This window comes from Astyanax mexicanus, chromosome 23 (genome assembly GCF_023375975.1).
Source record: "Astyanax mexicanus isolate ESR-SI-001 chromosome 23, AstMex3_surface, whole genome shotgun sequence".
NCBI lineage: Eukaryota > Metazoa > Chordata > Actinopteri > Characiformes > Acestrorhamphidae > Astyanax > Astyanax mexicanus.
The window spans coordinates 72,501-84,209 of NC_064430.1; the positions used below are offsets into that span (position 1 = coordinate 72,501).

General features: G+C 45.8%; 2 protein-coding genes across 3 annotated transcripts in view; both read left to right on the forward strand.

Annotated features, from left to right (window-relative positions):
- adamtsl5 (ADAMTS like 5) overlaps positions 1-11,487 on the forward strand; it is a 33,707-nt gene extending 22,220 nt beyond the window's left edge. For both annotated transcript variants that reach the window (XM_049471168.1, XM_049471169.1), the window contains 6 exons: positions 1,090-1,173; positions 5,160-5,323; positions 6,339-6,546; positions 9,622-9,717; positions 10,028-10,099; positions 10,387-11,487. In XM_049471168.1, the coding sequence (XP_049327125.1) occupies positions 1,090-1,173; positions 5,160-5,323; positions 6,339-6,546; positions 9,622-9,717; positions 10,028-10,099; positions 10,387-10,715 (953 nt within the window). In that variant the 3' untranslated portion in view covers positions 10,716-11,487. The remainder of the gene's footprint in view (positions 1-1,089; positions 1,174-5,159; positions 5,324-6,338; positions 6,547-9,621; positions 9,718-10,027; positions 10,100-10,386) is intronic.
- Positions 1,180-3,768, forward strand: LOC125787243 (uncharacterized). Its single transcript, XM_049471167.1, has 2 exons — positions 1,180-1,543; positions 1,586-3,768. The coding sequence occupies exon 2, from the start codon at positions 1,713-1,715 to the stop codon at positions 3,672-3,674; it is 1,962 nt and encodes a 653-aa protein (XP_049327124.1). The 5' UTR covers positions 1,180-1,543; positions 1,586-1,712; the 3' UTR covers positions 3,675-3,768.
- Positions 11,488-11,709: the final 222 nt, after the last annotated feature.

Consider the following 11,709-nt stretch of genomic DNA (forward strand, 5'->3'; position numbering starts at 1 on the left):
GTGAGCGTGGTGGTTGGTGTGGTGGTGAGCGTGGCGGTTGGTGTGGTGGTGAGTGTGGTGGTGAGTGTGGTGGTGAGTGTGGTGGTCAGTGTGGTGGTGAGCGTGGTGGTGAGCGTGGTGGTGAGTGTGGTGGTCAGTGTGTTGGTCAGTGTGGTGGTGAGCGTGGTGGTGAGTGTGGTGGTCAGTGTGTTGGTCAGTGTGGTGGTGAGCGTGGTGGTTGGTGTGATGGTGAGTGTGGTGGTGAGCGTAATGGTGAGCGTGGGGGTGAATGTGGTGGTTGGTGTGGTGGTGAGTGTGGTGGTGAGTGTGGTGGTGAGCGTGGTGGTGAGGGTGATGGTGAGTGTGGTGGTGAGTGTGGTGGTGAGCGTGGTGGTGAGCGTAATGGTGAGCGTGGTGGAGAATGTGGTGGTGAGGGTGATGGTGAGTGTGTTGGTCGGTGTGGTGGTGAGCGTGGTGGTTGGTGTGGTGGTGAGTGTGGTGATTGGTGTGGTGGTGAATGTGGTGGTGGTGAGCGTGGTGGTTGGTGTGGTGGTGAACGTGGTGGTGAGCGTAATGGTGAGCGTGGTGGTGAGCGTAATGGTGAGCGTGGTGGTGAGCGTGGTGGTTGGTGTGGTGGTGAGTGTGGTGGTTGGTGTGGTGGTGAGTGTGGTGATTGGTGTGGTGGTGAATGTGGTGATGGTGAGCGTGGTGGTGAGCGTGGTGGTTGGTGTGGTGGTGAACGTGGTGGTGAGCGTAATGGTGAGCGTGGTGGTGAGCGTAATGGTGAGCGTGGTGGTGAGCGTGGTGGTTGGTGTGGTGGTGAGTGTGGTGGTTGGTGTGGTGGTGAGTGTGGTGATTGGTGTGGTGGTGAATGTGGTGATGGTGAGCGTGGTGGTTGGTGTGGTGGTTGGTGTGGTGGTGAGCATGGTGGTTGGTGTGGTGGTTGGTGTGGTGGTGAGCGTGATGGTGAGCGTGGTGGTTGGTGTGGTGGTGAGCGTGGTGATTGGTGTGGTGGTGAATGTGGTGATGGTGAGCGTGGTGGTTGGTGTGGTGGTGAGCGTGGTGGTGGTGGTGTAATATTGCTGTGTTTTGTGTTCTCTGTTTGCTCAGGGCTGTTTGGATATAATGAGGTCACCGTGATCCCGGCCGGAGCGACGCACATCAGAGTGACCGATAACAGCAGGAACTATTTAGGTCTGAGCTCTGTTACCATTCACTATTAGCCTGGAGATAAATCTGTGGTTTTGGAATATGAGTTTATTGTTTATGGATTTAATATTTTATGTAGTTTCCTCAATCAGAGTGAGCCTGTAACTCATGACGGATATTTCATTTTTCACTTTATGGAAAATCTAACTATAAAGAAAAACTACCAGAACAAAATTAACAACTTCAAGAATATTCATATATTTAATAATCTGATAGCAATTTCAGGTGAATTATGGGAGTTGTAGTGAGGGCTGAAAGTGGATGCTGGTGAATTATGGCAGTTGTAGTGAGGGTCTGATAATAGTGGGTGCAGGTGAATTATGGGAGTTGTAGTGAGGGCTGATAGTGGGTGCAGGTGAATTATAGGAGTTGTAGTGAGGGCTGATAGTGGGTGCAGGTGAATTATCGGAGTTAATTCGCCCACCCAAGATGGCGGCGCGTTAACACGCAGCGGCCGCTCCGGGTCCGTTAAATTGTGCTTTTGTGTTACTATTTGTCATTTTTTCCGTTTATTTCCTGCAAATATGTGCATCGGAACACCCGTGCACATGTTCTACCACCGCCAGACCCTGCTACAGTGGAGAAATCAGCCAGAAAACACGCTACCGGACGAGGTTCTGCAGACGCTACTTGAGCTTAGCCGGCTAAGAGACCCAGGCCGCCAGCCCGCGGTGTTTCCTGACGCCGGAGCCCAGCGGAAGTGCCATCACAAGCGGTGCGAGTGTAAGCGGAAGCGCGGAAAGAGAGCCGGGATCCGCGCGAGGCTAAAGGCTAGTCCTAGCCAGCCGGCTATACCATCGCTCTTTCTTGCAAACGTCTGTTCCCTTGACAATAAACTGGACTACATCCGACTCCAGCAAACAACCCAGCGTGAGTTCAGAGACTGCTGTGCTTTGGTTTTTGTGGAATCGTGGCTGAACGACAACATTCCGGACAGCGCCATTCAGCTAGCCGGGCTAACCGCGTTCAGAGCGGATAGGAGCGCGGCTCTATCCGGGAAGACCCACGGTGGAGGCGTGTGTGTTTACATCAACACGGAATGGTGTAACAACGCTGTGACTGTCGCCAAACACTGCTCTCCGCTGGTGGAGTTCCTGATAGTCAAGTGCAGACCTTTTTATTTAGTACGGGAGTTCTCCGCCGTGCTAATAGCTGCTGTCTACATCCCACCCAGCGCTAGCATTGGTGCTAATGCTAAAGAGGCTCTGTGTGAACTCTATCGGTCTATCAGCGATCTGCAGAACAAACACCCAGACGGACTGTTTATTATCGCCGGAGATTTCAACCACGCAAATCTCAAGTCAGTGCTCCCTAAATTCCATCAACATGTGGACTTTGCAACGAGAGGAGCGAGCGCGCTGGATCTTGTTTACACAAACATCCCCAGCGCGTACCGGGCGGAGCCCCGCCCCCACCTCGCTTTCTCGGACCACATGTGTGTTTGGCTGACTCCAACATACACACCACTCATCAGACGCTCCAGACCAGTTCAGAAGCAGGTCAAAACCTGGCCGGCAGGCTCCATCTCTGCCCTTCAGGACTCTTTTGAGTGCACTGCATGGGACATGTTTAGGGAGGCTGCTACTGAAGGCGATTCTGTTGATTTGGAGGAGTATGCAGCATCAGTCACTGGCTACATCAGCAAGTGTATTGATGATGTCACTGTCTCCAAGACCATCACTACACGCCCAAACCAGAAGCCTTGGATGACTACTGAGGTACGTGCGCTGCTGAGGACCCGCGACTCCGCCTTCAGAGTGGGTGACAAGGTGGCCCTGAGGAAAGCGAGAGCCGACCTGTCAAGAGCCATCAGAGAGGCAAAGCGCACACATGCCCAGAGAATCCACAGCCACTTCAAGGACACGGGTGACGCGCGGCGTATGTGGCAGGGCATCCAGGCAATCACCAACTACAGGACAATGCCACCGTCCTGTGAACGTGATGCCTCCCTCCCTGATGCCCTGAACAACTTTTATGCACGGTTTGAGGCACAAAACAACACGATGGTGAGAAAGACCATGCCCAAGCCGGATGAGCAGGTGTTGTGCCTGACTGCAGTGGATGTGAGGAACACTCTGCGCAGAGTCAACCCACGAAAAGCTGCAGGACCAGACAACATCCCCGGCAGAGTGCTCAGGGAGTGCGCAGACCAGCTGACAGATGTTCTCACGGACATCTTCAACATCTCCCTGTGCAGCGCCACTGTCCCAATGTGCCTCAAGTCCACCACCATCGCTCCCGTGCCGAAGAAGTCCACAGTGTCCTGCCTCAATGACTACCGTCCCGTTGCACTTACACCCATCATCATGAAGTGCTTCGAGAGGCTAGTCATGAGGAACATCAAGACACGACTGCCCTCTTCACTGGACCCCCTGCAGTTTGCGTATCGTCCCAATCGCTCCACGGACGATGCCATCACCACCACCCTTCATCTCTCCCTCACCCACCTGGAGAAGAAGGACACTTACGTCAGAATGCTGTTATAGACTTCAGTTCAGCATTCAACACCATCATCCCACAGAACCTCATCAGGAAGCTAAGCTCGCTAGGCCTCAACAACCCCCTCTGCAACTGGATCCTGGACTTTCTGACGGGGAGACCCCAGTCAGTCCGGTTCGGGGGCAGCACCTCCAGCACCATCACACTGAACACTGGGGCCCCCCAGGGCAGTGTCCTGAGTCCTCTGCTGTTCACCCTGCTGACTCATGACTGTGCTGCAAAACACAGTTCTAACAGCTTTATCAAGTTCGCCGATTATACAACCGTGCTGGGTCTCATCACCAAAGGCGACGAGTCAGCATACAGAGAGGAGGTGCAGCGGCTGACAGACTGGTGTACAGTCAACAACCTTCTCCTGAATGTGGACAAGACAAAGGAAATGGTTGTTGACTTCAGGAGAGCACAACACACCCACTCTCCACTCAACATCGACGGGTCCTCTGTGGAGATTGTTAAGAGCACCAAGTTCCTTGGTGTCCACTTAGCAGATAACCTCACCTGGACCCTGAACACCAGCTCTACAGCCAAGAAAGCCCAGCAGCGTCTCTACTTCCTCCGGAAGCTGAGAAAGGCCCGTCTCCCTCCACCCATCCTCACACTCTTCTATAGAGGGACCATTGAGAGAATCCTGAGCAGCTGCATCACTGCCTGGTTTGGGACCTGCACCGTCTCTGACCGCAAGACCCTCCAGCGTATTGTGAGGACAGCTGAGAGGATCATCGGCGTCTCTCTCCCCTCCATCACGGACATTTACACCACCCGCAGCATCCGCAAAGCAACCAGCATTGTGAATGACCCCACTCATCCCTCACACGAACTGTTCTCCCTCCTGCCTTCGGGAAGAAGGTACCGCAGCATCCGGTCCAGCACGACCAGATTCTGCAACAGCTTCTACCCCCAAGCCATCAGACTCCTCAACTGCAGAGACTGAACTGATGGTTTTTCTGTACATGCACACACACTCTTACCCCACTTACCCCAGAAAATGGAAAGCACTAAAAACCCTACTACCTCACTGGTCTTTTTTGCACACTTTTTGCACACTGCATAATTTGCACACTGTCTTGTTATTTATTATTCTTTGTCTGTATTGTGTTGTATTGTCTGTCTGCACTTTTGTACTGTTGCACTATTGTTCTGTCTACACTGTGTTTATGTGCACCATGGTCCTGGAGGAACGTTGTTTCGTTTCACTGTGTACTCTGTATATAGCTGAAATGACACTTTGACTTTGACTTTGACTTTGGCTGATAGTGGGTGCAGGTGAATTATGGGAGTTGTAGTGAGGGCTGATAGTGGGTGCAGGTGAATTATGGGAGTTGTAGTGAGGGCTGATAGTGGGTGAACAATATGAAACATTTTGGGTGTTTTGAAGGGAATTCGTAAGTAAATTATGTATCAATATAATTGTTTTATTTATTTAAAGTCTTCACCTTAAATAACTATAGAAATGATCATATTTAATCCTTCAGCCCTCCAGAATAAATATTTCCAGTTTGTGATTAATGGGAACTGGAAGATCAGCATTCCGGGGGAGTACGATGTTGCCGGAACTAAACTGCTGTACCGTCGATCTGCTGATACCTGGGAGAGCTTTGAAGTGCCGGGACCCACCCAGGAGGATCTCCACATTATGGTGAGTGTTCATCCTGTTTCCTCAGTGTGAGAGTAAATACAGATGATTTAAATGGCAACACTTAAGCAATAAAACACTCAAGTTTCATGCTATAACATATAATATTGGCACTGCTGTGCTGCTGTCATAGATATATATTACATGTTATAGCACAAACCTCGAGTGTATTATTACGATTTTACGACAGGTCCAAGCTGTTTGGCTTGTTAATGGAGAACTTCGGTTACAGTGCATTACCGGCTGATAACGGCACTTAAAGAATGCCTCTCACCCAATCACATTGCAACCTCAGAACTAACTGTGGTATAATTTACATAAATCAACAGTAACTAATAGTGTTTGACTAAAGTAATTTAGTGCTGTTACATTTAATTAGTTATTTTGAGGATCAAGAGATTTAATATGTTACTACGTAACTAACCCACAGTGTAATCGATATTCAAAAAAAAAAATTTGACCGCTATAAACAGCTCTGGAAAAAAATGAAACCACTTCAGTTTCTGAATCAGTTTCTCTGATTTAGCTATTTATAGGTTAATGTTTGAGTAAAATTAACATTCTTGTTTTTTTCTATAAACTACAGACAACATTTCTCCCAAATTACAAATAAAAATATTCTCATTTAGAGCATTTATTTACGGAAAATGAGAAATGACTGAAAAAACAAAAAAAAAATGCAGAAATCAATATTTGGTGGAATAATCCTGGTTGGTTTTTAATCACAGTTTTTTCACATGTTCTCCTCCACCAGTCTTACACACTGCTTTTGGATAACTTTATGCTGCTTTACTCCTGGTGCAAAAATAATTCAAGCAGTTCAGTTTGGTGGTTTGATGGTTTGTGATCATCCATCTTCCTCTTGATTATATTCCAGAGGTTTTTTAATTTGGTAAAATCAAAGAAACTCATCATTTTGAAGTGCTCTCTTATTTTTTTCCAGAGCCGTAAATAGCTGTCATTAATCAACTGATCTCACTAAGTGTATTAATACAGTTTTTTACTGAACTGTTTGTAGGTTCTGTCAACTGATAAAAGCTCTGGGATAGAGTACGAGTACTGGCTGCCCCCCGAACGCTACGCCCTTTATCACGGGAACAGAAGTCCACTTCGGCAGCACCAACACACATCCAACCTCCTACCCTGGGAGCCACCAACACCAACCACCACCACCACCACCACCACCACCACCACCACCTTTCCTGCCACAGCTCGGCCTAACTCAGGTAATCACTCATTATCTAAATGGCTCCATAAATGCAGTAAAGTGATAAAAGGTGACCCTGTGCTTCATCTACCCAGTTTTATCTACAGCAGAATTAACTGTAGAATTGCTGTCATGATTTGTGCCCTCACTGAAAATACCTCAGTAAGAAAGAGTCGTGGTAATGTAGTTAATGTTTATCTGTGTTAATGTAATATTAGTAATTATAAGTTTATTGGTGAAAACTGGTCTGTAACTGAAATGAGTTCCCGGTTGGTTTCTGTATCCTGGATACAAGATGAGTTGGGTGTTTTATTTGCTGGTAAAACCTTCTTCATTAGTGTATTATTATATAATTATTATTATTTATTATTATTATTAACTGCCATAATCACAGGAAATTATGTGCTATTGCATGTTTATCACTTTACAATGTGAAGTTCTGTCTGATGCTGAGGTTTTAGATCTGCACACCCTGATCTTTATAAACACTTCATTCCTTCTAAAAGGACTTTGACACAGAAATGGTTTTACAGTCTGTCTGTAACAGACGTGTATCTGTGTGTACACGTCTGATGGTACAGTGGAATGCAGGCTAGCCCCTCCCTTTCCCCGAATGCATTGAGTGATGTAATCCGTTGCTGGTGCTGCTGGTGTTAAGAGGTTGTCTGGGGTTCATGTCTAAAGGAGTTTGATGAGAATAATTGGGTATTAGAATAGTTGGAAAACATGCACACACATTTGGCCAAATCTCAGATTTCTATTTGATAAAAATGTATAGTTGTATAGATAAAATATATCTAGTTTGAGAAATATTTATACTATATTGTATTTTAGACTTAAATTTGTGTAAGAATACTTTTGCACCCCTGGACACTACACTACGCACCTAACTTAAATATAATACTTGCACATGTTTATGTTTATGTTTAATAGTCATATCTACTAATACCTCGTATACTTAGTTTATTCTTTTACTGCACTACCTCATATCTACGACTGTTTACTTCCACACTTTCTATAGTTTTTTTGTATTTATATATTTATGTATATATTTTTTTAAGTCTCAATTTAGAATTTTATCCCTCAATAAGTGTATTGTACTACACTTATTGTTTGTTTCTACTGTGTATTGTTTTTGTTTCTACTGTGTTGTGTAATTGCTACTGGCTGCTAAATTTCCTTCGTGATCAATAAAGTATCTATCTATCTATCTATCTATCTATCTATCTATCTATCTATCTATCTATCTATCTATCTATCTAAGAATTCACCTGCATTTACAGGTGAATTATAGAAGTTGTAGTGAGATCTGGAATCTTGGGACACAATGATTGTTTAGAACTATAACTATCCTCTAACATAGTCTATCAGTCAGTGTGAACAGTATGAACAATGTTGGGTATTTTGAAGGGAAAATAGTAAGTAAACTATGTATCGATATTATAAATGAAGATTGCAATAAATGTCTCTACTCTCCAGTGACCACTTTCTACTAGTTTTTAATAAGGTTAGGATATTGGATGATCACCTCCCTGACTCATCCCCACCTCATCCCCACCTCACCCCCACCTCACCCCCACCTCATCCCCACCTCATCCCCAACTCATCCCCACCTCATCCCCAACTCATCTCCAACTCATCTCCAACTCATCTCCACCTCATCCCCAACTCATCCCCACCTCATCCCCAACTCATCTCCAACTCATCCCCACCTCATCCCCAACTCATCTCCAACTCATCCCCACCTCATCCCCACCTCACCCCCACCTCACCCCCACCTCATCCCCACCTCATCCCCAACTCATCTCCAACTCATCCCCACCTCATCCCCAACTCATCCCCAACTCATCCCCAACTCATCTCCAACTCATCCCCAACTCATCCCCACCTCATCCCCAACTCATCCCCAACTCATCTCCAACTCATCCCCAACTCATCCCCACCTCATCCCCACCTCATCTCCAACTCATCCCCACCTCACCCCAACTCATCCCCAACTCATCTCCAACTCATCCCCACCTCATCCCCAACTCATCTCCAACTCATCCCCACCTCATCTCCAACTCATCTCCAACTCATCCCCAACTCATCTCCAACTCATCCCCACCTCATCCCAACATCATCTCCAACTCATCCCCACCTCACCCCCAACTCATCCCCACCTCACCCCCAACTCATCTCCAACTCACCCCCAACTCACCTCCAACTCATTCCCAACTCATCCCCAACTCATCTCCAACTCATCCCCACCTCATCCCCAACTCATCCCCAACTCATCTCCAACTCATCCCCACCTCATCCCCAACTCATCTCCAACTCATCCCCACCTCATCTCCAACTCATCCCCAACTCATCTCCAACTCATCCCCAACTCATCTCCAACTCATCCCCACCTCATCCCAACATCATCTCCAACTCATCCCCACCTCACCCCCAACTCATCCCCACCTCACCCCCAACTCATCTCCAACTCACCCCCAACTCATCTCCAACTCATTCCCACCTCATATCAAACGCATATCCAACTCATCCCCAACTCATCCCCACAGCTTAGTTTCAGGATGTTGGTGATCTTCATGTAGTGCAACAATTCGTCTTTTAAGATCCTCAGAGAGTTCTTTGCCATGAGGTGCCATGTTGTAACTTTCAGTGAGCAGTATGAGAGAGTGGGAGAGCTGTACCATAAACGTAAACACACCTGCTCCCTGTGCTTACCTGATACCTAGTAACACTAATGAGTCCAAGATATTTTGAAAGAAAAATTACAAGCAGTGCTCAATTTGGAAACTTAGGGGTGTGGTCTCTTAGGGGTGTATCACTCTTGTTGCTGGTGGTTTTAGACATTAATTGCTGTATATTGAGTTATTTTGAGGGAAGATTAAATTTATACTGTTATATAAGCTGCACATAGACTACTTTTGTTTGTGTCAAAGTGTCATTTTGTCACTGTTTATATAGATATGAGATACACTGTATATCTATAAAACTGTGTATATATATAAATAAAACTATATAGAGCTCTGTATATATAATAACTGTAGAATTCTGCTGAACTGTATCTGTAAAGCTGCAGGTTTGTCTTGTGTGTCTGCAGGTGGACGACCTGTGAGACGTCCCTCTCAGCGGCCGGGATCTCGTCTGGAGCGAGAGGAGAACCAGAGCAACTTCCTGCCGGAGAACCGCGGTGCAGGTCAGCCTTCGCCTCACTGTCAGAGCCTGGCTTCCTCACGCTGTAACCCCCGCACTCCCTCACTCTAACCCCACCCTAACCTCACCCTAACCTCACCCTAACCTCACCCTAACCTCACCCTAACCTCACTCTAACCTCACCCTAACCTCACCCTAACCTCACTCTAACCTCACCCTAACCTCACTCTAACCTCACTCTAACCTCACTCTAACCTCACCCTAACCTCACCCTAACCTCACTCTAACCTCACCCTAACCTCACCCTAACCTCACCCTAACCCCACCCTAACCTCCTGTCTCTCCCTCTGCAGGACACTGTGGGAAATGCAGGAGGGTGAAGGGACGTGTGGAGCGGCAGAGGCAGTACTGTCAGAAGGATTTCGGTAAGATAAGTTATTGATGCATCACGATTCTTAATCCAGGAGGAGAAACAGCCCTGAACTTATACTGGAGTTCTGTAAAAGGAGGCTGAGGTTCACTGTTTACCTGTTATTGTGTTCCATACCCGTCTGAAGCTCTGCTGTGCCTAAATATAGCATAATTTCTTAATATCAGATCACACATCCTGATCATTTTATGAGTTATTATCTGAGTTAATAGAATAGAAATGTACTGGTTATTTATTGCTGTAAATGTGTTACTAACAGTTTTCTGTGCTGATTTATCTCAGTCTTTAGAGCCAAGGTCTTGGGGAAGGTGTATGTTGGTGTGGAGACTCGTTACGACGTACAGATCATTCACACGTACCGCAACCGCTACCGTCTAGAACACCGGGAATACCTCTGGGCACCCAACAGGTGTGACTGCCCCCTACTGGAGGAGGGCTATCAGTACGTGCTGATGGTAAGGCGCCATATTAACTATGAACAGACGCTCAACCGCATTCTACTGGAAGAGGACAGCTACGCTCAGCCCTACCGGCCACGCGAGGACAGCCTGCTGCGCCCCCTAGAGGAGCTTTGCAGTAATAGAGGACCTAGAACTCGGCCCAGAGTGTAAATCCTGGATTGGCTCTGTTGGACTCTCGTCACTTTGCACTTATTATATATTTAATCTAAAATACAGAGACCCTACAAATCTACACATCTCTGGCTTTATTACACTGAGAGCTAAGAGAACGGTGGACATTACGGAGTTGAAAGGAACTGAAGCCAAAGATAAATCTGTTCACAAAATGAAGCACTTTAGGTGGATGTTACCTCTACCTTTAAAAATTCATATACCGAAGAGAAGAACATATTTTTATATTATTATTGTTACTATCCTCTGATTAGCAATTTACAAATAACATTAACACCAATGCCTTGTTACAACACTCGTCACTTAATTTTAACATTTTATATTTACAATTTTATTTATAGAGTGTTGAGCTGGTACAGTAAGTGAATCAGATACAGCAGTGCTGCTGGAGTTCTTAAACACTGTGTTTAATCTCTCACTGTCCTCCACTCTATTACACACTCCTACCTACAGCTGAAACACCCTGTAGATAAAGTTACATCAGTTTACAGTCTCTATCATCCTGTAGTCCTTCATCAGTACAGGATACAGGACTGTAATTATAGAACTAAAGGGTTTTCTTTAGGATTAAAGGAGCTGAGAAAAAACGGACATCGTATGTAGAAAGAAGGAGTGGTGTTAATGTTATGGCTTTTTTATATTATTTGTTGCTAATATATTGTTGTTATTATATTATAACAGTCAGTTATTATAGTTGGTTGTATTTGTATTTATGACATTAATAAATTTTTACTTTTTCTTTTTCTACTTATTTTTCTTCTAATTTTTATAATATTGTTTTTTTCTCACTTTTCATTGCTGGTGATACAAATTATAATTTTGAATATTTCAAGCAGGAAGTGCCCTTTTGATTGGTGGGCTGAGCTGGGTTAGGAGGATTTATCTCTCATGCTAAGAGGATAAAGATGTGCAGATATAGATCTCCTGGATCTGCTGTTACTCAACCCTGTTATTCATTTATACTGTACACACC